Consider the following 23158-nt stretch of genomic DNA (forward strand, 5'->3'; position numbering starts at 1 on the left):
GGCCATTCGGCTCGAAGGGCCGCATGGCCTACTCCTGCACCTATTTTCTATGTTTCTATGTAACCTAAAACTTGTGGAAAGTCATTCTGGTAGGATGCAATCAAGCTTTGACAGTTTCAGACGTTTGGGTACATTGATAATTATGTAGCACTTTGCTGTTGGAGAATTATTTTATACTTGCCCAACTCCATTGCACCCAGGTTAAATCCTTGCCAACTTAAATTCTTGTATCTTTGATTTTTTTTCCATCCAATAATTTAAACATTTGTTACCACAGATGTTTGGTCTTGTCATCTTGAGTTCAGATAATTGTCAAGTTATGAATTGCACTTAGTTTATTTTTTTTAAATCACTCTATTCGATACAAACATTATAAGTAATTCAAAATGTAAATACTTCTGGTGGAAGACAATTTTGCTTTTCTTTATTGTGTTCCATTGCCAACAAAGCAAGGTCATACGGGAAGCATTAGTTAATCACATAGCATCAGTTCCAAGTTGAAATTATGTATTTTCTTTTTAACAGTTGTTTAGTGACATGTGATAGGTCTCTCTTTTTATAAAAAGAAAAACTGGTATAAATATGCAACATTTAATTAGAATTGGTTGGATGCAATGTAGCAATATGCATCTTTATTAGCATTGTAAACTTCAGTAAATATCCTAAAATATTTCAATCTTTCAAATGTCATTGTGTTCTGTAAGTAAATTTCTGGAAAAAGCCAGCTGACCTTGCAAGTAACTTGGTATGTAGTTGCTTTGTGTTTACAAAGTAGCTATGGTATTGTAATTTAGTTGTGGGACAGTACAAAGTGTTCATTGGTAATTGTTACTATTATTTCCAGTACTAGATTAAATATTCAAAGGATGGCTTAAAGTAAATGTTAAACTAAATATGTCTGGGTCAGCATATTTTTTTCTGGACTTAGCTGCTTTTGTCCTTTTTCATTTCATTTTAATCAAAAAAAAGTCTGAAGCTTAATATATCTTATAGGTGGTCCTGAGGTAATCAGATAAAATCTTTGAAAAAGTTAAAATATTATAATGGAAAGAAATCCACAAGTGCACGTACAAATGCACGCACATTCATACGTGTGTACACCAACTAGCTAAATTACCAACAGATGGAGTTTAATTCTTAATAGCCAGCAATAAATTCTGGAGAAAATGATTTCAATGCTTAACTACCCTGCCTCATTCATGTTGGGAGAATGCAATAAAACTTAAAAGTTGGATTAAACATCTGATAACCTTGAAAATACTGGCATTTCTTCAAGTATGATTATTAGAACTTTTTAAAATTGGAAATGAAAAAGAGTGCATAGAATTATATTACAAGAGCATGATGCTTATCATAAAAGGTACACCAATTGTTTCTCCCTTTATGCCTATCAATGCAAACAGCCACATCAATTAACAACGTCAAACAGAGCCATGAGTTATATTTTTTACTGCTTGACTTCCTGCAGCAGAAAATGAAGTTGAACTATTAACTACAGCCCTCTTCTGCAATCAAGTGATGCCAAACCAATGCAAAATTTGAGGCATTTAAGCTTTTTATTCTATTGAGACCACAGTTGGGGTTAACCTTTTTGTCAGCTGTTGTGGCTTGGAAATGAAAAGGACCTACTTTGAATTTCAAACAGCTGACAGAAAAATGAGATGTACGTTGCAGCTGTCTGAAGTTTGTCAAGCCCAGGTGAAAGTTCAGTATATTTTCCTCAGTATCCCACTTCACTTTTAGAATTTTAGAAGTAACCATTCAGCTTCGTCCTGTTCATGTTGGCCCAAAAAATTAACTCTTTACTTGAGCACAAATCAAAATGTTGGAGGAATTGAGCGGAACAGGTCATGAATGGAAATGGACAGTCAATGTTTCAGGGTGGGACCCTTTTTTAGACTGCAAAGGGGTCAATTTCTGCAGAATGATGAAGAACCCTGACCCAAAACATTCATTTCCTCCACAGATTCGACCTGACGTGCTAGGTTCCTCTAGTGCTTTGCTTTTTGCTCAAGCTTTAAGCATCTGCAGTCTCTTGTGTATTGATTTAATTATTTTTCTTATTATTGCATCATGGACATAGTGATATAGTACAGAAACAGGCCCTTTTTTAAGTCCAACCCGTCCTATCTAAGCTAGTTCCATTTACCCTCATTTGGCCCATAACTATTCAAACTTTCTATCCATTTTCCATCTCCAAATGTCTTTTAATTATTGTTATTGTACCTACCTCAACTACTATCTATGGCAATTTGCTCCATATAGCTACCACCCTCTTGGAAAAAGTTGGGTTCCTATAAAAAATCTTTACTCTCTCACTTTAAATCCATGCCAAAATCCTTTTGTTCTTAATTCAACTAATCTGGGAAACATATTATTTGCATTCACTCTTATCTATTCCTCTTGTGATTTTATGCATTCTGAAAGATCACTGCTAAGTCTCATGCACTCCACAAAATAAAGTCCAAGCATGCACAGTCTCTCGCCATAGCTAAGGCCCTTGAGTCCTGACAATTTGTCTCATATCTTCTCTGTACTTTTTCCAGCTTAATAGCATCTTTCCTGGACCAGGGTGACCAGAACTAAGCACAATACTTCACAATTATCCATTGCAGCTTTTTTCAAATGTTTGTTCACTGCACTTTTGGGTTGTGCGTTCAAAACTCCATGCTCATTTGGTTGAAAATCTTTCACATTTTTAATTTTATATCAATTTCTTATTGATATCTCTGGTGAAAAGGAAGATATATTTCCACTGTCAACAGTTAGCAACTTGACGATGCGTAACTAAGAGAAAATAACCAGAGCACTCCTCAACATTCATTCCAGACCCCATGAATCTTGTGGTGTCATGTGAAATATGAGCATAGAAACAAAAATCCTGTTGTCCACTCTCCCACAGCTAAAAAAATCACCCTCAATGTTCAATTGAAACACCAAGGGTAGCAAGGTTACAGAATATACTCTTGGCAAGAATGTGTAAGAAGGGTCTCAACCCGAACCATCACCCATTCCTTCTCTCTGGAGATGCTGCCTGTCCCACTGAGTTAGTCCAGTTTTTTGTGTCATCTAGGCAAGAATACATTCATTTTTCATTTATGTGTTCAAAGAATGTGGATGTTGCTGGTCAGAAGAGATACTCTGGTACAGCAACAGAATGGTATTCCATCATAATCTTTGGCCTTCTGGTATATTGTATTCCTCAATATACAGTTGAGCCAGGGAACCAATCCTTGTTCCCAAAGAGCAACTGGATGCAGCCATAAATACATTTAAAAATAAAGTGGCAAGCTTGAATTTGCTGCAATCAATGGTATCTATTGTTTAGCAGCTAAGCAATCCCACAACCCAGGGGTCTGAGGAAGGGTCTCGACCTGGAACGTCACCCATTCCTTCTCTCCAGGGATGCTGCCTGTCTCGCTGAGCTACTCCAGCATTTTGTGTCTATCTTCAGTCCAATAAAGGTCTTCCTTCCTGTACAGTTGGGAGTTGTCAAGAGTCATAGAGTAATACAGTGCACAAACAGATTCTTTGACCCACTAGGTCCATGCCAAACTCCCATTTATATTAATTCTCAGTAATCCCATTGTTTCCACCCACATTCCCATCAACTAAGGTTCTAACACTCACCTCCATATTATGGCTAATACTGTAGCCAACTAACCTACCAACAAGAAACTGATGCTGTTGAATGGGATTCATGTAAAACAGCACCCTTTAGGAGACATTTAGACAGTGTTCCTGCAAGCAAGATATTCATTGTCCCTGTACCTCCCCATACGTGTGCTGGTGACAATAAACTCCACTTAACTTGATTTGGTAGGTGCTCTTTTAAGAAAAGGTTGGGAAGTCTAAACTTGCCCCCCCCCCCCCCCCCGAGTTTAGAAGAGTGAATTTGTCTTGTTGGAAATACAAGATTTTGGGAGTTCTTGACTGGGTGGATGTGTGGAGAATGTTCATCCTTGGGGGAGAATTTAGACTGAGGGGCCACTGTTCAAATTGAAAGATCATCTGATATCATTAAGGAGTCACCCATTTTCTTCTCCAAGGGTGCTGGAAGAAGAATCTCTCAATATTAAGGCAGAAGCCGATGGATATTGATAAGCAAGTGAATGAAAGTATACAATGGGTCAGTGGAATGCGAAGCTGAGCTTGTACTTAAATCAGCTATGATCTTATTAATGATGGAACACCTGAAGCATTCAAGTGGACTGCTCCTAATTCATTCATTTATGTAATTTGGCTATTTATATAATACATTGCAGAGCACAAAGTCAGTAGAGATAAAATAAAATCAAAAGGTTTCAAATCCGTTCTGATGAAGTGGGTCGCAGCCACTTTGGCAGTTTGTCTTTCCATGGAACCTACTTGGCCTGCTGTGATTTTCCATATTTTCTTTTTTTGTGTCCAATATGATTGGCTTCACATCGCGACAGTAATTCCTCAGGACAGTGTCCTTTATCTCCACCGTCTTCAGCTGTCGCCATCGATTATTTTCCATCATAAATGCAGCAGACTAGTGGTCTCTGATTGGATTCCATTCCATTCACATCTGTTCCTAATGAAGCAGCCATTCCCACATACACATTCAAGCACGGACTTGACCAAGTGTCAGGCAATGAGGTTTCATTACTTATTACCCCAAGCAGTGGAGTGTTGGGGTGGTTAAACACAAGCAGCCTGCTGTGCTCACAAAACAGCTGGGGGCGGCCAATTTAAGTCCAAACCCTAGGCTCACCCAGCTGCGATTATCAGCAGGGCCGTTAAATGTTTGAATTTTTTGATTGTACATGCATTTCTCACCTGTTTTTAAACAAAATTAAAATCAAAAATGGTTTTATAGAACTAAAAAAAACCACAGCACAGGAACAAGCCCTTCAGCCCACAATGTCTCTGCCAAACATCATAAAAACTAATCTCATCTGTCAAACATGATTAATATCCCTCCATTCCCTCCCATATTCACATGCTTATCTAAAGCTCTAGGGGCTTGTGGAATCAAAGGATATGGGGGGAAGGCAGGCACAGGTTACTGATTGTGGATGATCACAATGAATGGCGTTGCTGGCTCGAAGGGCCAAATGGTCTCCTCCTGCACCTATTTTCTATGTTTCTATTTAAAGGCCTCTTAAATGCTGCTTTCGTATCTCCCTCCACCACCGTCCGCTTAACGTGCTTAGCATCGTCTGTGTAAAAAAAAAAAGTTGACCCGCGCATCTCCTTTAAACTTTATCACTCATACTTTAAAGCTATGCCCTCTTGCCTTTGACATTTCTACACTGGGGAAAAAAAAAGCTTCTTACTGTCTACCCTATCTATGCATTTCATAATTCTATATACTTCACTCAGATGCCTCAACCTCTGGCATTCTAGAGAAAGCAATCCAAGTTCGACTAACCTCTTTGTACCTAATACCACCTAAACCAGACAGCATTCTGCTGAACTTCTTACACATCGCTCTCCAAAGTATCCACGTTCTTCCTGTAATGGGGTGCCAGAACTGCACTCAATATTCCAAATGTGGCCTAACCAAAGTGATTAGAGAGTTGCATTGTGACTTGTGCAGTTAACACAATCAAGGTAGTGAAAACACATGATAAATTAAGGCACGAAAACTGACATAATTTGTAAAATAAGCATTTCTTTTCAGCAGTGGAAATACCTCAATTGCATTTGAGTGGAGACTGCTGTGTTTGTTGCGTTTATACTGATTGCAGGCTCGGGTTAGATTTCCTGGTTTGAGAGTGATTAAGTCTGCAGACGTTTACACTGCATTATTTGAATATAAGAGGAATTGAAATCCAAATGGCAGGTTGGTCATGCCAGTGCTGGAAAGTAGGCCTTTCACTGGAAAATACAGGCAAACATTCACCATTAGCCCTCGCATTGGGTTGGAAGATCCAACATATTATTGAAACTGTGTTTTTTCTTCCCACTAGTGATGGATGACCATAGAGGTTTATAAAGTTATGAGGGTCATAGATAGGGTAGATGGAATATTTTTCCCTGGTCAACTGAGTCAGTATGTCAGGTAGCATTTGTGGAAAGAAACACAACTTTTCCAGTCGATTACTACAGGTTAACAATAACTGCAAATGCTATCTTAGTTGTTGGAAATTTCCAGGATTCTCCATTTTCAGATTTCCAGCAATAGAAATATTTAACTTTCAAGGAAATTTAAGGGCCTGTCCCACTTAGGTGATTTTAAGGCGACTGCCGGCGACTACACTGTCGCCGAACGTTCGCCGGGGTGTCGCGGGCATGATCGTGAGGAGTCTTCCATAGATCGTAGTGGATCTCGGCGCATCACCGAGAAATCAAACGGTTTGAAATCTCTCGGCGACCGCTGGCTTGGCGCCAGGCATCGTAGCTTATTGCGGGCGCTGTCGCATGCTGTCCCCAGGTTTGATAGGTTCTCTTAAGATACATTTAGAAGAACATAATATTAAAATAAGTAGTCATTTCAAAATACCATAAAATGCTTGTGTTTAACCAATTTATTTACCGTCAGGACATTTGACAGGTAGATTGGAGGTGACAGTTTGACGGTCAGGTAAGCGTGGGAATTTTCGCGATGTTTTTGGCCATTACATTTAAAGTGAGCTCCCAACCCAGATATGCAACCCAGAAACAAAATATGCATCTCCCGTACATTTTCAAAGAATGCCCACACACTTTTCACAAAAATCCACTTAACCACTTTAAAATAAAAACAAATTAATACAGCTATTAGTAAATTGGAAGTAAATCCGGTTTATTCCTTGTTACAGTGAAGCTTTGTTTTTAAGTAACCCATACAAGGTGTTATAGTTCAAAACTCTCAAGTACTTACCGACTTGCCAGTGATTTCAGCAAAAATTAGGACACCGGAGAAGCATTGACAGCGTGGGAATTTCGCGATGTTTCCGAAGCCGCTGTAATCTCGACCTGACTCGGCATGGTCGTGGTCATTGTCGTCGGGTAAAAGAAAAGTTCGGCGATCTGCTACGACTTTGACAGTCGCCGGCCGGCAATCGCCAAAAAGATCGCCTAAGTGGGACAGGCCCTTAACTGTTCTACCGTTATCCTGCAGTGTTTCCTCCATAATCAGCAACATCAAAACAATCATTAGTTTTGCTCTTGCTGTTTGTAAACTGTTACAATTACTTACATTATATAACATTTGAATTGCATTTCAACATAATTTGTATAGGAAGTGCTTCAGGATATTTGCCATATGTGGTTAAGATTATCTGTAATCCTTTGTAATCAAAATCATTGGGGATTTTTGGTATTAAACATCATATCCTCAAATATGCAGGAAAGAACTGCAGATGTTGGTTTAAATCGAAGGTAGACTCAAAATGCTGGAGTAACTCAGCGGGACAGGCAGCATCTCTGGAGAGAAGGAATGGTGGCGTTTTGGGTGGAGACCCTTCATTCAGACTGAAGAAGGGTCTCGACCCAAAACGTAAGCCAAATCCTTAAATATATCTGGAGCAGTTATCATGGCATTAATGTGCAATTTTGGCCTGTTAAGTTTCTATAGATGAATTATACGATTTCTAAAAATGGCGGTAGAAAATATTGAAATCAATTGAAGTAGTTTTCTTTAGTTTTAATTTCTTTCAGTTCCGTTTATTTCTTAACATGCTTTGTGTTTTGGGGACTGAAGCGGTTTTATGAAAAATGTTTAGGGGATCATCTGATCCAACATGGTACAATAGTACCATTTGGAATTTCTAATGTAACTTTCCACATGTAAGAAGTATTTCTATTTTAAGGTTTTATGTATTCCTTTCTATTTAGAAAACAAAATATCTGCTCACAAACACATTTTTTCTGCACTTTCTTGGTTAATTATGCCATTTAACCTTGGTTCCTTATTTCTTGGCATAAATTGACCTAATCTGATGCACAATCATCAGCTATGTTCTCAACATTGTTCTCTCGTTGTAATGCTCATCAATCACTGTTGTCATATCATCATATCATATCATATATATACAGCCGGAAACAGGCCTTTTCGGCCCTCCAAGTCCGTGCCGCCCAGCGATCCCCGCACATTAACACTATCCTACACCCACTAGGGACAATTTTTACATTTACCCAGCCAATTAACCTACATACCTGTACGTCTTTGGAGTGTGGGAGGAAACCGAAGATCTCGGAGAAAACCCACGCAGGTCACGGGGAGAACGTACAAACTCCTTACAGTGCAGCACCCGTAGTCAGGATCGAACCTGAGTCTCCGGCGCTGCATTCGCTGTAAAGCAGCAACTCTACCGCTGCGCCACCGTGCCGCCCAAACTCTAGGGTGGTGGGGAAGCAAAGTAAATAATTCCTCTGTTGTCTAATATTTACATGGTGCAGGTTTAATGTTGCATATTCTTTTATCCAATCCATTTAATTTCATTTTAAGCTAGAATTCTGTTTTTGTAACAATGTATAAACAGAATGATGCACTTTTTATTATCCACATGAAGATTTTGCCTTTTCAGTTTCTTGCTCTATGCGCTTTGTTCAGATCATATATTTAATGTTTAAAGGCAGTTTAGTTTAACAGGGTACACTTACAGTTTCTTTTGTTTGCAGCTTCAGTCATGGGTTGCATAAAGAGCAAGGAGGACAAAGAGCCAGCAATGAAGTATAAACCAGGTGACACTACTGGAACCGTCGCTGCAAATATTACTCAGTATGGTCCGGATCCCACCCAACTGACACAATCACCAGCATCAAAGGGACAATCTGGTAACTTCAACAAACATTCCATTACACCTTTTGGTGGGTCAGCTGGTATGGCACCATTTGGAGGTGCTTCATCGTCATTTAGTATTGTTCCGACCCATTATGCAAGTGGTGTTACAGGTGAGTAGCAACACAAGCCTTAGTGTATATTGACCTTTTTATGTTCATGCTAAATGCCTAACAATAGAGAAATAATTAAAGAGGTAACGTTTTTAAAGTTTCTACATTTTTTAAAGCTTCTAAAGTTACACCGATACTATCTGGATACTGAGACTTAATGTGAGTAACAGTAAAACCAAATTATGACGATGGAATGAAGAAAATTATCTTGGGATAATTGCAAGAATCTTATTCCATACTGCTCCCACTCATTAGTCTTTCTGGTCAGGTTCCTATGTCCATTGCAGATTTGATAATTCTCATCCTCATTTCAGATCCTACTAAGGCTTAAAGTTCATCGGGAAGCCATGGACTAATCAATCCTCTAACATCGCATTACTCCCCATTTCCCATGGCACTGGCAATTTAGTGTTAAGATTTAATTTCAAATTCTCCGCCAAATTCTTCCCCTTTGTCATCTCTCTCCAGAAGTTGAAACTCATTTGCACGAATGGAACAATGACATTCATATTTGCTGCTGCTTTACTGGTTTAAACACACCTTCTTGCCTATTTTCAGCTCTGTTGCAACACAGTCTTGTATCTAATTGACCGTATTTATCTCAACATGACCTTTGCTTGTGAGAAGTTTGTCATTGTTCAAACTCTGCCCCTTCTATAATTGTCACTGTTAAAATAGATAATTGCACAATCTTCCACAGCATGTTGTTCTTTGCTAAAGGCAGAACTACAATCTTGTGGTCCAATCTTCAACCGTTTAAGATTCTGGCTTGGTGATCTCGAGTTGCAGCCTTCCAAATTAGCTTCAGGTTTTGTCAAATAGTTCATCACTTGGCTTTAACTCTTCAAAATGTTGCTGTAAACAAAGAGTCTTTTGAGATAGACACATGGATATGCAAGGATGGAGAGAAGGATTTATGCAGGCAGATGAGAGTTAATCTTGGCATCATCTGCGCCACAGATATCCTGTGCTGCAATTTTCTGTTCTATAATTCTTATGGTCGAAACTTTAATCGCATTTCAAAGATACTTGCATGTGTTCTTGAAGAGTCGTAGCATGCAGGACCATGAATCAAGTGCTGAGAGATGGGATTAGACCGAATGGTTCTTCCAATCAATTCAGATAAATATTATAAATGGTTTCCTTTATAATAATTTATTGTGACTATGATCATTCTTATAAAGTAGGTTTTTACAAACTTACTAACATACTTGTATAACTTTTTTATCAACATGAACTATTAATCGCTACACAACATAAAGGTTAATGGGGTTCAGAAGTGGGGTTTTGCTTTAAACTGTTAAAAATGGGAAAAACTTAAACACAGAAAAGGTAGTAACTAGTATATATGTTTTTTTGAAGGTGGCGTAACTATTTTTGTGGCCTTGTATGATTATGAAGCAAGAACAACGGAAGATCTATCTTTCAAAAAGGGTGAAAGATTTCAGATCATAAATAATACGTGAGTATTATGGACTGTTGGAAAATAGTGATATTTTATTTGCATTCTGTAGTTTATTTCTGTAGTTGATTTCTTTCTGCGCAAATTTAAAGATAATATTTTTTAACAAACTTTGGATGATCAAACCCTAAGGATTTCCTGATATTACTCCAGTGTACAAAAACATATAAGCACCCCCGAGATTGGCTTCCTTTGTGTGGCTTGTGAAACGAAATTAGTGAAATGAAAGACTAAATTATATGAATATTTTCCATAGTCACGCCCTGCTGTGACCTCTTTGAATGCAGATTGTATAGACTGTATCCAAAATTAACTACAAACAGTTTATATTGTAGTTAACTTTGAATCTAGATACATGTTCTTCATATGAAAAATGTGCTAAAAGAGTGCAGGAGGAATTAATCAACAAGACATTTTAAATCATGGAATTGCTAAGACTTGAGACTCAGATTTTTCTGATTGCCATTTTATCTTCATGTACATTTTTATACATCACACCAGAATACTTATAGCCATTTGTAGCTGCATAATTTATTTCAATTTGTCTAAAATTGCATCAAGTTGAACTTTGCATTATGCAAATATACATAAATATTTAAATTTTAAATATATTTAGTTGATTTCCAAAGGTAAAGAATTATGCAACAAATCTGATCTGAAAGTTTGCAACATCTCTGGAGAGAAGGAATGGGTAACATTTCGGGTCAAGACCCTTCTTCAGACTGATGGGTCTCAACCCGAAACATCACCCATTCCTTCTCTCCAGAGATGCTGCCTGAGCTGCTGAGTTACTCCAGCATTTTGTGTCTACCTTCGATTTAAGCCAGCATTTGCAGTTCTTTCCTCCACTGAATGTTTGCAATTTGGACTGCACAGTGGTCATTCTGAGCATGATTGTCCAAAATTTCTAACACACGAAATTGGGTGCTATGACGGGAAATGCAAAAGACTGCAGTTGCTGGAATATTGAGCCAAAAACAGACGGCTGGAGACAATCAACAGGTCAGGCAGCATCTGTAGAGGGAAATGGACAGTTGACGTGTCAGGTCAAAGTACTTTCTTAAACTGAAGGAGTCACCATCTGAAACATCATCTGTCCATTGCTCTCCACGGATGCTGCCTGACCCAATTAGTACATCAAGCAGTCAGTTTTTTTGCTCTGCGTCCTATGTTGATCATTACAACAATATGCTGGAGACCATCCCCATGTATGTCTATAGCTGCAAATATGATTTGTGTCTGTTTGGAGCTTCAAGAGGAAAATGTAATGCCCATTATCAAGACCAAACCAGGGTTGGAGAATGGACCACCGGGCACAAGCCATATATTGGGCAGGTGAAGTAAATCATTTGGGGGGTAAATCATGTTAGACAGGAGCCAAACATGGGAGAATTACATGTCTGCAGAAAAATGAGGAAAGTTCCGTGTTTTGCCTCAAGGCCTGTGTGGAATCTCGGTGCTGGAATGGGCTGTGACATAATCATAATCATACTTTATTAGCCAAGTATGTTTTGCAACATACGAGGAATTTGATTTGCCATAGAGTCATACAAATAAAAAGCAACGGAACACACAAAATACATTTTAACATGAACATCCACCACAGTGACTCCTCCGCATTCCTCACTGTGATGGAAGATGGAAAAAAGTTCAATCTCTCCCTTCTTAAAGACATGGGTCTTTGTTTAACTCAACTCACAGATGAAACAATTCTCTTGTCAGCATTTGCCCCTCAACTAACACCTACACACCCACAAATATAAATTGGTGCCATATTTTTTTTTAAATAGCACCGTAAAGTGAGTTGTTAAACACAGACAAATTGAGATTGCTGGTTGAAAAATAAAGTTCTACATAAATCTATGTTGTTCTCCATGTTCATTTTTTTTTAATGCAATTTGAATATTTTGGTTTGGTTTTATGGAAATGTATCCCTGATTGTGTGACTAGATCAGTTTAATAATTTAGAATACTTATTGCTTTTGTGATCTTCAGGGAAGGTGACTGGTGGGAAGCTCGATCTATCACTACAGGAAAGAAAGGTTACATTCCTAGCAATTATGTGGCTCCAGCCGATTCCATCCAAGCAGAAGAGTAAGTCCTTTTTTATTTTAAGTCTTATGGGAAGTTAATGTAGATGTCTGAAATTTCTCCTTTGGTTGTCTGCTGCAAGCTCTGCGTCTCTTTTTAAATTTCTTCTTCGCATATTTATTTGGCATAAACTTTTCAACCAACATGCCAAATCCTTTCTGCTGATGCAATACATATTACAAACTTAACTTAAGTACTATTGTTTAATAATTTAGTTTTGCCTGCCTTGTTTTTAAAGTTTAGAGCAGCATGGAAATGGGCCCTTCGGCCTACTGTGTCCACGCTGACCATCGACCACCCTGGTTCTATGTTATCCCACTTTGATATCCTGCACACTAGGGGCAATTTACAGAAGCCAATTAACTTGCAAACCTGCACACTTTGGAACGTGTGAGGAAACCGGAACACCCAGCGAAAACCCACGCTGTCATGGAGAACGTACAAACTCCACACAGACAGCGCCCATAGTCAAGATCAAACCTGGGTGTCGGGTGTTATGAGGCAGCTGCTCTACCATTGTGCCACTGCTGCCCAACAGTTCCTAGTTTTGTTCTAAAATGTTTATGGGGCCTTCTAATAGCCCTTCTAATATCCCAGTATGATAACTATGTTATCTTGTAATTTTGTTTAGATTACAGAAGTTAACAGCAGTAAAGTTTGAATCCTAGTCCAAAGTTATTTCCTTGTACACCATTTAATCGACTTTGGACTGGGCATACAGGAAACTCATTGTCTTGTAAATTCTGTCAATTCCCTCCTTTGCTTTTGAGTGGTATCACTACTCCAGATGCAATTGAGAATAATTGTTCTTTAGGGAACATGGTTAGGTTTATTGTCACGTGTACCAAAGTACAGTGAAAAGCTTTTTTGTTGCGTGGTTTCTAGTCAATGAAAGGACTATACATGATTACAATCAAGCCGTTCACAGTGTCCAGATACAGGATAAAGGGAATAATGTTTAGTGCAAGATAAAGGCCAGTGAAGTCTGATTAAAGATAGTCTGAGAGTCTCCAATGAGGTAGATAGTAGTTCAGAACCACTCTCTAGTTGGTAATAGGATGGTTCAGTTGCCTGATTACAGCTGGGATTTATCAAAACCCGATCTCAATTGTGACATTCTCTGAGAATTGGTTTAAGTAAACACAAGACAAGAGTTTTGTTCAAGCGCCTGGTTGTTAAATTTGCTTTTAATGCATTTTGCAAGCCACCATTAACTCATTCTATTTTTTTGCAAATCCATGATGATGCCATGTCCCCATGCAAACTATTCTCATCCTTGCATGTTTCAAGGATTTTGTACATTGAATTTTCTAGTTAAATCAGTAATACTGAAAGTGCTCTTTATTCATCTTATGACTTGTTTGTAGATGGTATTTTGGTAAAATGGGCCGTAAGGATGCCGAGCGATTGCTGTTACATACAGGAAATCCACGTGGCACGTTCTTGGTTCGAGAGAGTGAAACCACAAAAGGTCGGAACAATTTTAATAAGCTTAATAAACTCAATAAGGCAAATAACGCAGATGCCCTGTACTAATGCATAAGCTTTGGTGAAACAAGTAGTGATTAAATTGTCATTGGAGATGCCTGTAATAAGGAAAATGCTGTAATTATGGGGGGCTTTAATTGTGCAAGTGAGGGAAACTCATAGACTGCAGACAGAAGTTCATAGACTGCAGACAGGGGAATAGTTAACAGTTACTAATCTTTAAAAATTAATGGAAATTATTTTAATATTGAAAGAATTTTGTATTGAACTCAAAAGGAATGGGAATAGGTCGGAAATTGGGTTTCAAATTTAAAATCAACTGGGGGGGGGGGGGGGGTATTGTATGTAAAAAAAACTGTATTAAAAGATAACAAATAGATTAAAAGATAACTAGAGATGACCGGTGGCAAACATTTAGATAATTGATCATTTTGAATGAATAAAGATGCTTTTGAAGAAATACTTCTCCATTGTACTGCCATAGATGGCTAAGTACAAATGTTCAGGATGTTATAACATTTTAAAGAACTTCACAGTGTTGACTAAAAGGGAACCCCTACGATAGCAAGGTTTAAAATTGGTACTGCGTGCCAATTTTAATCAGTGGATTGGCGGTGGATAGAGTTACCAACTTCAAATTCCTGAGTGTTAATATCTCTGACCACTCCTGGGTCCAGTGTATAGATGTAAACACAAAGAAGACACACCGACATCTCTACTTTTGTGAAGTTTAAAGTGATTCAGCACGTCACTTAATGCTATTCTCCCCTCCCCCTCCTACCTTTGCTCCCTGGGGCCCGAGATTGGTTGAAAGGTACAACATGGAAACGGGCCCTTTGGCCCTCTGAGTCCACGTCAACCATCGAACACCCATTCGCATTAGTTCTACGTTACGTAAAAGTAATGTAAAAGTCCCAATCTTTTAACATTGAACATATAATATCGCAGCCTAGCCAACCGTCTTAACAAAAACATGAGTAGGAGGCAACGATAACTAGGATACAATTATTATAAATATAAACTGGTACAAGAGAATTCCAACTTGTATTGGTACTAAGTTATATATCCATGTAATATTTTGGTATTATATTAAACTGAGCAATGTTATATTTGTACTGCATGAGCACTTCTTAAGAGCAATATGTTTCTGATTGTGATTTGCAAAGGAGGGGCAGTAGGATGTACAGGGAGTTTCTACAATCAATTGATGCGAACAAAGATCTACCAAGTAAAAGCTTGGGGAGCAAGTGACTGCATGTCTGGTGAATGCCTTCAATTGTTTGCTGGCAGCAAATTGGGAAGGTGCAAAATTGGAAAGGGAAAATATGTGCTGTTGCATTACGTTTAGATCTGCCTGTGTTTTTGTGTCCCTCTGGGCTGACATTGACATTCAAAGGGAACTGATATATTAGAAAACATAGAAAATAGGTGCAGGAGGAGGCCATTTGGCCCTTTGAGCCTACACCGCCATTCATTGTGATCATGGCTGATAATCCACAATCAGTAAACCGTGCCTGCCATCTCCCCATATCCCTTGATTCCGCTAGCCCCTAGAGCTCTATCTAACTCTCTTTTAAATTCATCCAGTGAATTGGCCTCCACTGCCTTCTGTGGCAGAGAATTTCACAAATTCACAACTCTCTGGGTGAAAAGTTTCTTCTCATCTCAGTTTTAAATGGCCTCCCCTTTATTCTTAGACTGTGGCCCCTGGATCTGGACTCTCCCAACGTTGGGAACATTTTTCCTGCGTCTACCTTGTCCAGTCCCTATATAATTTTCATATGTTTCTATAAGTTTCGAGGGGACATAAAAATATTTTATTACTTTGATTGGCAAAGGTAGATGCCAATTAGACATCTGAGACATGAATGAAGAAAATTTACAAATTTCAAATGCTCTAAATTTCTTTCAGGTGCATATTCTCTTTCGATAAGAGATTGGGATGATGTAAAAACTGACAATGTCAAACACTACAAAATCAGAAAGCTGGACAGTGGTGGTTATTATATTACAACTCGAGCACAGTTCGAGTCGCTACAGAAGCTGGTGAAACACTACACAGGTACTCTCCAAAAGAATTTGATGATTGGAATTTCAGAAATGCATACCTTATTTGAAAAATGATGAGAGATCTAAATGCAAGCACAGAACCACAATTAATTCAACATGTAAGCCTATACTTGAGCCAAAGTATACTTGCCTATAATTGCAAGTGGAAAAGTAAATAACATTGCATGAGTTAATGTTAATACAGATCCTCTTTCTATTACTAATGTTTGATGAAACATATGCAATTGAAGCATATGTTATTCCTGTAGATTAGAACACAATTTTCAAATATATCAGAGCATGGCTTAGTTATAATAGCTGTTTCATTGTAATGATAAAAGATTTAATTGGGGAATTTCATAATTCTAATGTTACCTACGAAAAGCAAGTTTGTTTTAATCTAATCTCTCAGCCATGTGACTAAACTGTAAAGAATTGAGAAACAGCAAATAAAGTTCCATCAAATTCAAAATTGTAAAAAATTAATGGATTTTAACATTATGAAGTATTTGTCAGTTTCATTCCACGTTACTGTGTTTTGCACTTTGTTATCTTTAGTACATTTTATAATTTATTAATTTCTTTAGATCATGCAGATGGCTTGTGCCATAGATTAACTACTGTGTGTCCTACTGTGAAACCACAAACCCAGGGACTAGCTAAAGATGCGTGGGAGATTCCTCGAGATTCCTTGCGTCTGGAAATTAAACTTGGACAAGGTTGTTTTGGCGAAGTGTGGATGGGTAAGTTTATAGGGGAAGGCATGTATACCTGTTAAAATTAGTGAGACCATGGTAATTACAACCTGTCAGGATAAGCATTAGTTTTTCTTATCTTTGCCTTTTTGAAGATACCCAATTTTCAAAATAATTATTAGTCACTGTTTAAATAAACAAACTTGAACAATGAGCTGAGATTCTGATGCCAAATGCCAAGAATCACTATTCTGAATAAGTCGTCAGTTCCGCTTATTTTACAGTTTTATAGTGTAAATTAAAATTTCATTTCAAAATGGATAGGATTTTCATTGATTTTTATTTTTAGCCATCCCTATGGAAGGGGAAGGTTGGGAGGGATATGGGGCAAACTCAGGCAGATGGGACTAGTGCAGATGGGGCATCTTGATCAGCATGGACGTTGGCCGAAGGACATATTTACATGCTGTATATGACTAAATTGCTTACATCAGAGTAAGGTGTGATTTGATAATGACTGTCAATTATCTCAGTGGTAATAAGCATTCATTCATAAGAACATAAGAAATTGGCACATTAGTCATTCATAGTCATGTCTGTTTCACTATTCAATAAGATCAATACACTATTATAACCATATCTCTTGCTGTTCAGCCATTCGCTTGATTCTGATAGGTGAATAAAGTCAGTGCATTAAATTAAGTGAAAGGTAACCGCGGGTTCTTAGAGAGAAAAGGCTTTTGTTGACAGGGAAGTTATTCACCCAGTCCATATGATGACTGGACAACTGTAACCCCTTTCCCCTTTTCAAGAAGGGCAACACGGAACAATAGACCCATGAGCCTGCCATCAGTGGTTGGGAAGACACTGGACTAGTTCAGAAACAGCCAACATGCTGTTGCCAAGGGCAGATCCTTACCAATTTGATTAAATTCTTTGAAGAGGTATTAAGGTGTACGATTAGGGCAGAACAGTAGATGTGATTCACACAGGAGACTGGTTGAAAATGTTAGGCCCCATCAGATCCAGGACAAGTTGGCAAACCCGAAATTGACTTATCAATGGGAGATGGAGAGTGATTGTTAGAGGGTTGTTTTTGCAATTGGATGTCCGTAACTAATAGTGTTCCTCCATACGGATCGATGCTGCACCCTTGGTGTTTGTAATATTCGTGAATATCTTGGATGTGAATCAGTTAGATTACAGATGATTGGCAGAGTTGTTGAAAGGTGGAGGACAGTCCTGGGCTGTAGAGATGTATCGATGCGTTGGTAAAATTGGCTGAAAATGGCAAAAAAGTGAGGTGGAAGTACGAATGAGACTTGGACATAAGCCACAAATAGTAGGGACTTGGTTTTGAGGGGAAAGGGGACCTTGAAGATGAGGTTAGGAAGGCATAATAGACACAGGCCTTCATTGGTTGGGGTGTTCAATACAGAAGGAGACACAGTAACTTTATAAAACTGGTCAGACCTCACCTAAGAGTGCTGCAAGCAGTTCTGGTCACCACGCTGCAGGAAGCATTTGATAGGGCTGGCAATGGTGCATGGCAGATACACCAGGAAGTTGCCTGGGATGGAGCAGTTCAGTTTGGAGGAGATACTGTAGAAGCTTGGTCTGTTGTCCCCAGACCAGAGGCGTGATTTAAACACAAAGTTATGAGGGGTATAGATGGGATTTAGAAGGGGAATGAGGAGGACCTTCACCCAGCAAGTAGTATGTATCTGGAGAGCATTACCTGAGAAAGTGATTGAAGCAGAGTCACTTTGAAATGACTGGTTGAGCAATTGAATCACTTGGGCAAAGAGGCTACAAACCAATTGCAGGGGGATGGACTTAATACTTAATGCAAAGGATGCCCATGACCATGGACGAGATAGCTCATTTTCATGCTATGCAATTCTGTGGCTGACCCGAACATCAAAGGTTCCATCATATCTCTACAGCAGAGCCAAGCAATTATTTATTCCCATAAATAGAGCACTTCCCAAGGACTTCGACCCAAACCATCGCCTATTTTTCTCCAGAGATGCTGAATTACTCCAGCATTTTGTTTGAAGTTCTTTCACTCTTTTTTTTGTTTTATGGTTAATAATAAAATATATGATTTGAAATCTCAGGTCAGTTTTATTCATACAAAGGGGACTATTTCAGGTGTTAAGTTGGGGGAAATAAAAAATGACTGCTGCTGAATTGCATATTATCTTTTATCTTTTCAGGAACTTGGAATGGCACAACAAAAGTGGCAATTAAAACACTAAAACCTGGTACCATGTCTCCAGAAGCTTTTTTGCAAGAAGCCCAAATTATGAAGAGATTGCGACATGATAAACTTGTACCGCTGTACGCTGTTGTTTCAGAAGAGCCAATTTACATTGTAACAGAATACATGGCAAAAGGTTAGATCTATGAAAAATGGTTTTTGTGTAAAACTGCTATGGCAATTGTACATGTGCTATTGCATATTAATTTTTTTTTAAATTTCCAATTGAGCACATTGGATTTATCGTATCATGCAATTTTTTTTTTGGTTTGCAGATTTTTATTCCGTTTCAATTTTTAAGTTTGAATAAATGTTTCTATCGCCTAGTAATATTTGTAGGTGTGTAGAATCTGAATTTGACAGAAACAAAATATTTCTGCATTTGATATTTAAACTAGTCACCAATAAGAATTTTGCAGTGGACATCAAAAGTTAAGGGAAAGAATTTGCATTTATAGGGGGGAAAAAAATCAGTGCACTGTGCACATCGAATAATCTTTGATGTTGGTTGAGGGAAGAATATGAGGTGGGTCAAAAGAAGAGTTCAAAAATACAATCTGAGATTGCCTGAAGAAGGGTCTCGACCTGAAGCGTCACCCATTCCTTCTCTCCCGAGATGCTGTCTGACCCGCTGAGTTACTCCAACATTTTGTGTCTACCTACAATCTTAGAGAGTTGAGTTATCTAGCTCAATAATGCATCAAAGAAGAGAAATTACCTCAAGGTTAAAAAAAAGATCAAGAAATAGAAATTCTTTCAAGTGTTACACAGAGTAAAACTGAGCAAATTGAACTTTTTAAACAAGATTGTCAATATTGTTGATTAATTGCTCCTGAAATATTGGTGTAGAATGCACTTGGATATTATAGTGTAATTAGTTTTGGGATACAGCGCAGAAACGGGCCCTTCGGCCCACCCAGACCAAACCAACCAGCAATCCACACGCATTTACACGATCTTACGTACACTAGGTACAACTTATATTTATTTTCAAAGAGGAAAGACAGATTTTTGGAGGGAATTCTAGAGATTAGGGCTGGAAATTAAAGGGCCAGTCCTGAGCAATTTTTTTTTTAAAATGGTGCGAATGAACAATATTAATTTTGTTTCTTGCAACAGGAAGTTTACTGGATTTTGTAAAGGAAGGTGATGGGAAATCTCTGAAACTTCCTCAACTTGTCGATATGGCTGCACAAGTGAGTAAAAACACAAAATTATTTAATCGGAGACTGAACTGAAAGTGCACTGAACTGTTGGAGGTAACAGTAGTTCTCTGGATGTGCACATGTAAATATTACAGGTTTGATTCTCTAATGCAACTAAATTAGAAAGCTCCATCCAGTTTAGTTGCCGTTTTATCAAGACACATTTTAAACCAAAACAAATGCATTGGGCAGCTGCACGTTGTCTATTGAAAGTAATTTGAGTCTGTAATTCCAAATTCATGATGGGGTGTCAATTAAATTTGGTGATTAAGTAAAATGTTCATTTTGTTGTACGTTATGCATCTACACTGATATAATTTGGGATTTCTTGAAACAGCACGCTGTTATTTCTGCTCTGTCCTGGACATGCAATCTAGACAGTTTTATATATTGCAATTCTGACACCTGTTGAAGCTCACATTTGAATATTAGCAAAAACTGGGATGTAACATGGGCATCTACTTTCATGAGAGTCCCATTATTGTTTGAATCGTATTTACTGTATGCCCAGTAAAGATTGAATTGCATCGTGGCTCTTTTTAAAGTTACCACATTGAATTATTTTTTATAACTATAGTACTTTGAATAGTAAAAGTGTGTCTCAGTGCTTTAATTCCTACAGGTAGCAATCACTGAATTTTACTGAAACACATTGGTTTTCTTACTTAAAATGAATTGTCTTCAACATTGAAACCACTTGGTATAGTTGATTAAGATTATATTTAAAAATGGGTTCTTATATGTGTTGTACTTTTATGTTTAATAAGATTGCTGATGGCATGGCGTATATTGAGCGAATGAACTACATCCACAGAGACCTAAGAGCAGCCAACATCCTTGTGGGTGATAATCTTGTGTGTAAAATAGCAGACTTTGGCTTAGCACGGTTGATTGAAGACAATGAGTATACAGCAAGACAAGGTAAAGTTTGCTAATTCTGTATTAAAATATTTGTGCATATGAACTAGGAACAAAAGTCTACCACTCAACTATTCGATAAAATATGGAATAATCTAACCTCAACTCTGCATCCTAAATAATTATAGTAACCATTCACTTCCTTGCTTATCACACATCCATCTACTATGTACCATCTATCTACTACTTTTAAATATTCAAAGACATACAGCACTTTGGAGGGGAAAAATACCTTGTCTCCAAAATGGGGAATCCCTTATTTTTATTCAGTAATCTCAAGTTCTCGGTACTCCAGATGTGGTCTTAACTAAAACCCTATATAACTAAAGTATCAACTTGTATTTAAGATAAGAAACGTAACCCTTGAAACAGGCTGGTAATCAAGGTATTGATGAATACTGTATATTTGGACAGAGACAGGGCAGGTGTTCTCAGGTTTTTGAATTGTAGGACTCGGGGATACCGAGCAAGTAACACAGAAGGTTTAAAATTGGGGTAGAAATGAGAACACTTGAAATATTAAGGATTAAGGAGTCCCTTAGATATATTAAGAAAGATTAAGATATAGTCAGAGGAAACGGCTTGTAGTTATAAATTCTATAGTATTCAGGTGGCTGAACTCAATGTATAATTCCATCTACGGAGGTCTATCAATTTTTAGCCATCATAGATGGCTTCTTGTATTTAGGGTATCACCTTTTTGATACCTTAAAATCACGTGTTTTTTTTTTTTTTGGTTGTAGCATTTACTTTTATGTGGCTTATTTAATTATTTTTCTTGTTTTCATCACTATTTTTCAACACATCTTTTTCTTCTTCTTATGGAGGTTCAATATACGGAGGAGAGGTAAAATAATGTCAGAAGTGTGGGATGATACCCACATACACAAAAGGCTGAGGTACCTAATTACACCACAGGAAATAAAATTACTAAAACTTATTTATAATGCAGGACAATAAAGAGAATGGAGGAGTCACATTTTGTAGTTGGAATATTAGGGGTGCGAATGATCCAATTAAAAGGGGCAAAATTATGGCCCATTTAAAATCTTTGAAGGTGGATATAGCGTTCCTGCAAGAAACGCATACGAAACTACAAACACAGATGAGATTTAGAGCAAATTGGATAGGCCAAATGTATCATTCGTCATTTACTGCTAAAGCTAGAGGAACGGCTATTATTATTCGGAAAGGTATACCGTTTATATTAAAGAATACAATATCTGATAAAGAAGGAAGATACACGATAGTGGCGGGAGAAATTTATTCCACGCCACTCACTTTGATAAATATTTACGCTCCAAACTTTGATAATCCCCAATTTTTTAAGAAAATTATGGATCAAATAGATGAGTATAATTTTCAAAATATAATATTAGGGGGGGATTTTAACTGTGTTATAGATTCATATTTAGACAAATCAACAAAATTTAGGAAGGGTAGTGCTAAATCCAAGTCTAGCGAATTCTTAAATACTTATATAAAAAATACTAATATAATAGATGTATGGAGAATAGCTAACCCAACTGGAAGGGAATATTCGTTTTACTCATCAGTACACAAAACCTATTCAAGAATTGATTATTTTTTAGTGGACTCAAAACTAATACCATATACGATTAATTCTAAATACCACAATAGTATTATTTCTGATCACTCCCCGCTGACTTTTACTTTAAAACTTGAGGGAATGCCAGGTACAAATTTTTTTTGGAGATTTAACACACAAATAGCTAACGACCCACAAGGTTATGAGTATTTAAAACAACAAATGAAATTTTTTTTTGAAATAAATGAGACACCAGGGATTTCACCATCTTTATTATGGGAATCTTTTAAGGCTTTCATTCGTGGAGTTATAATTTCGTATCAAAGTTTTCTAAATAAAAAAAACAGGACAGAACAAGGGACGTTAGAAAAGGAAATTAAATTATTAGAATTAGGAAACGCAAAAGACCCAACAATAGATAAACATAATAAGATAACATTACTGAAATTTAAACTTAATCGAATATTATCGGCAAGAGTAATAAGATTATTTCAGATCACAAAACAAGTACAATTTGAATTTGGGGATAAACCACATAAACTTCTAGCACGACAATTGAAGAAACAAGAAAAGGAAAAAACAATTAGTAAA

General features: G+C 37.6%; 1 protein-coding gene across 2 annotated transcripts in view; it reads left to right on the forward strand.

The window, feature by feature from the left end:
* LOC144592614 (tyrosine-protein kinase Yes) overlaps positions 1-23158 on the forward strand; it is a 45892-nt gene that overhangs the window by 13625 nt on the left and 9109 nt on the right. Inside the window, exons 2-10 of one of the 2 annotated variants that reach the window (XM_078397288.1) lie at positions 8575-8847; positions 10210-10309; positions 12305-12403; positions 13768-13871; positions 15801-15950; positions 16525-16680; positions 18852-19031; positions 20015-20091; positions 20868-21021. In XM_078397288.1, the coding sequence (XP_078253414.1) occupies positions 8583-8847; positions 10210-10309; positions 12305-12403; positions 13768-13871; positions 15801-15950; positions 16525-16680; positions 18852-19031; positions 20015-20091; positions 20868-21021 (1285 nt within the window). In that variant the 5' untranslated portion in view covers positions 8575-8582. The remainder of the gene's footprint in view (positions 1-8574; positions 8848-10209; positions 10310-12304; positions 12404-13767; positions 13872-15800; positions 15951-16524; positions 16681-18851; positions 19032-20014; positions 20092-20867; positions 21022-23158) is intronic. The other variant, XM_078397289.1, reaches the window with a different exon arrangement.

Source organism: Rhinoraja longicauda, chromosome 4 (assembly GCF_053455715.1).
Source record: "Rhinoraja longicauda isolate Sanriku21f chromosome 4, sRhiLon1.1, whole genome shotgun sequence".
NCBI classification, from domain to species: Eukaryota; Metazoa; Chordata; class Chondrichthyes; order Rajiformes; family Arhynchobatidae; genus Rhinoraja; species Rhinoraja longicauda.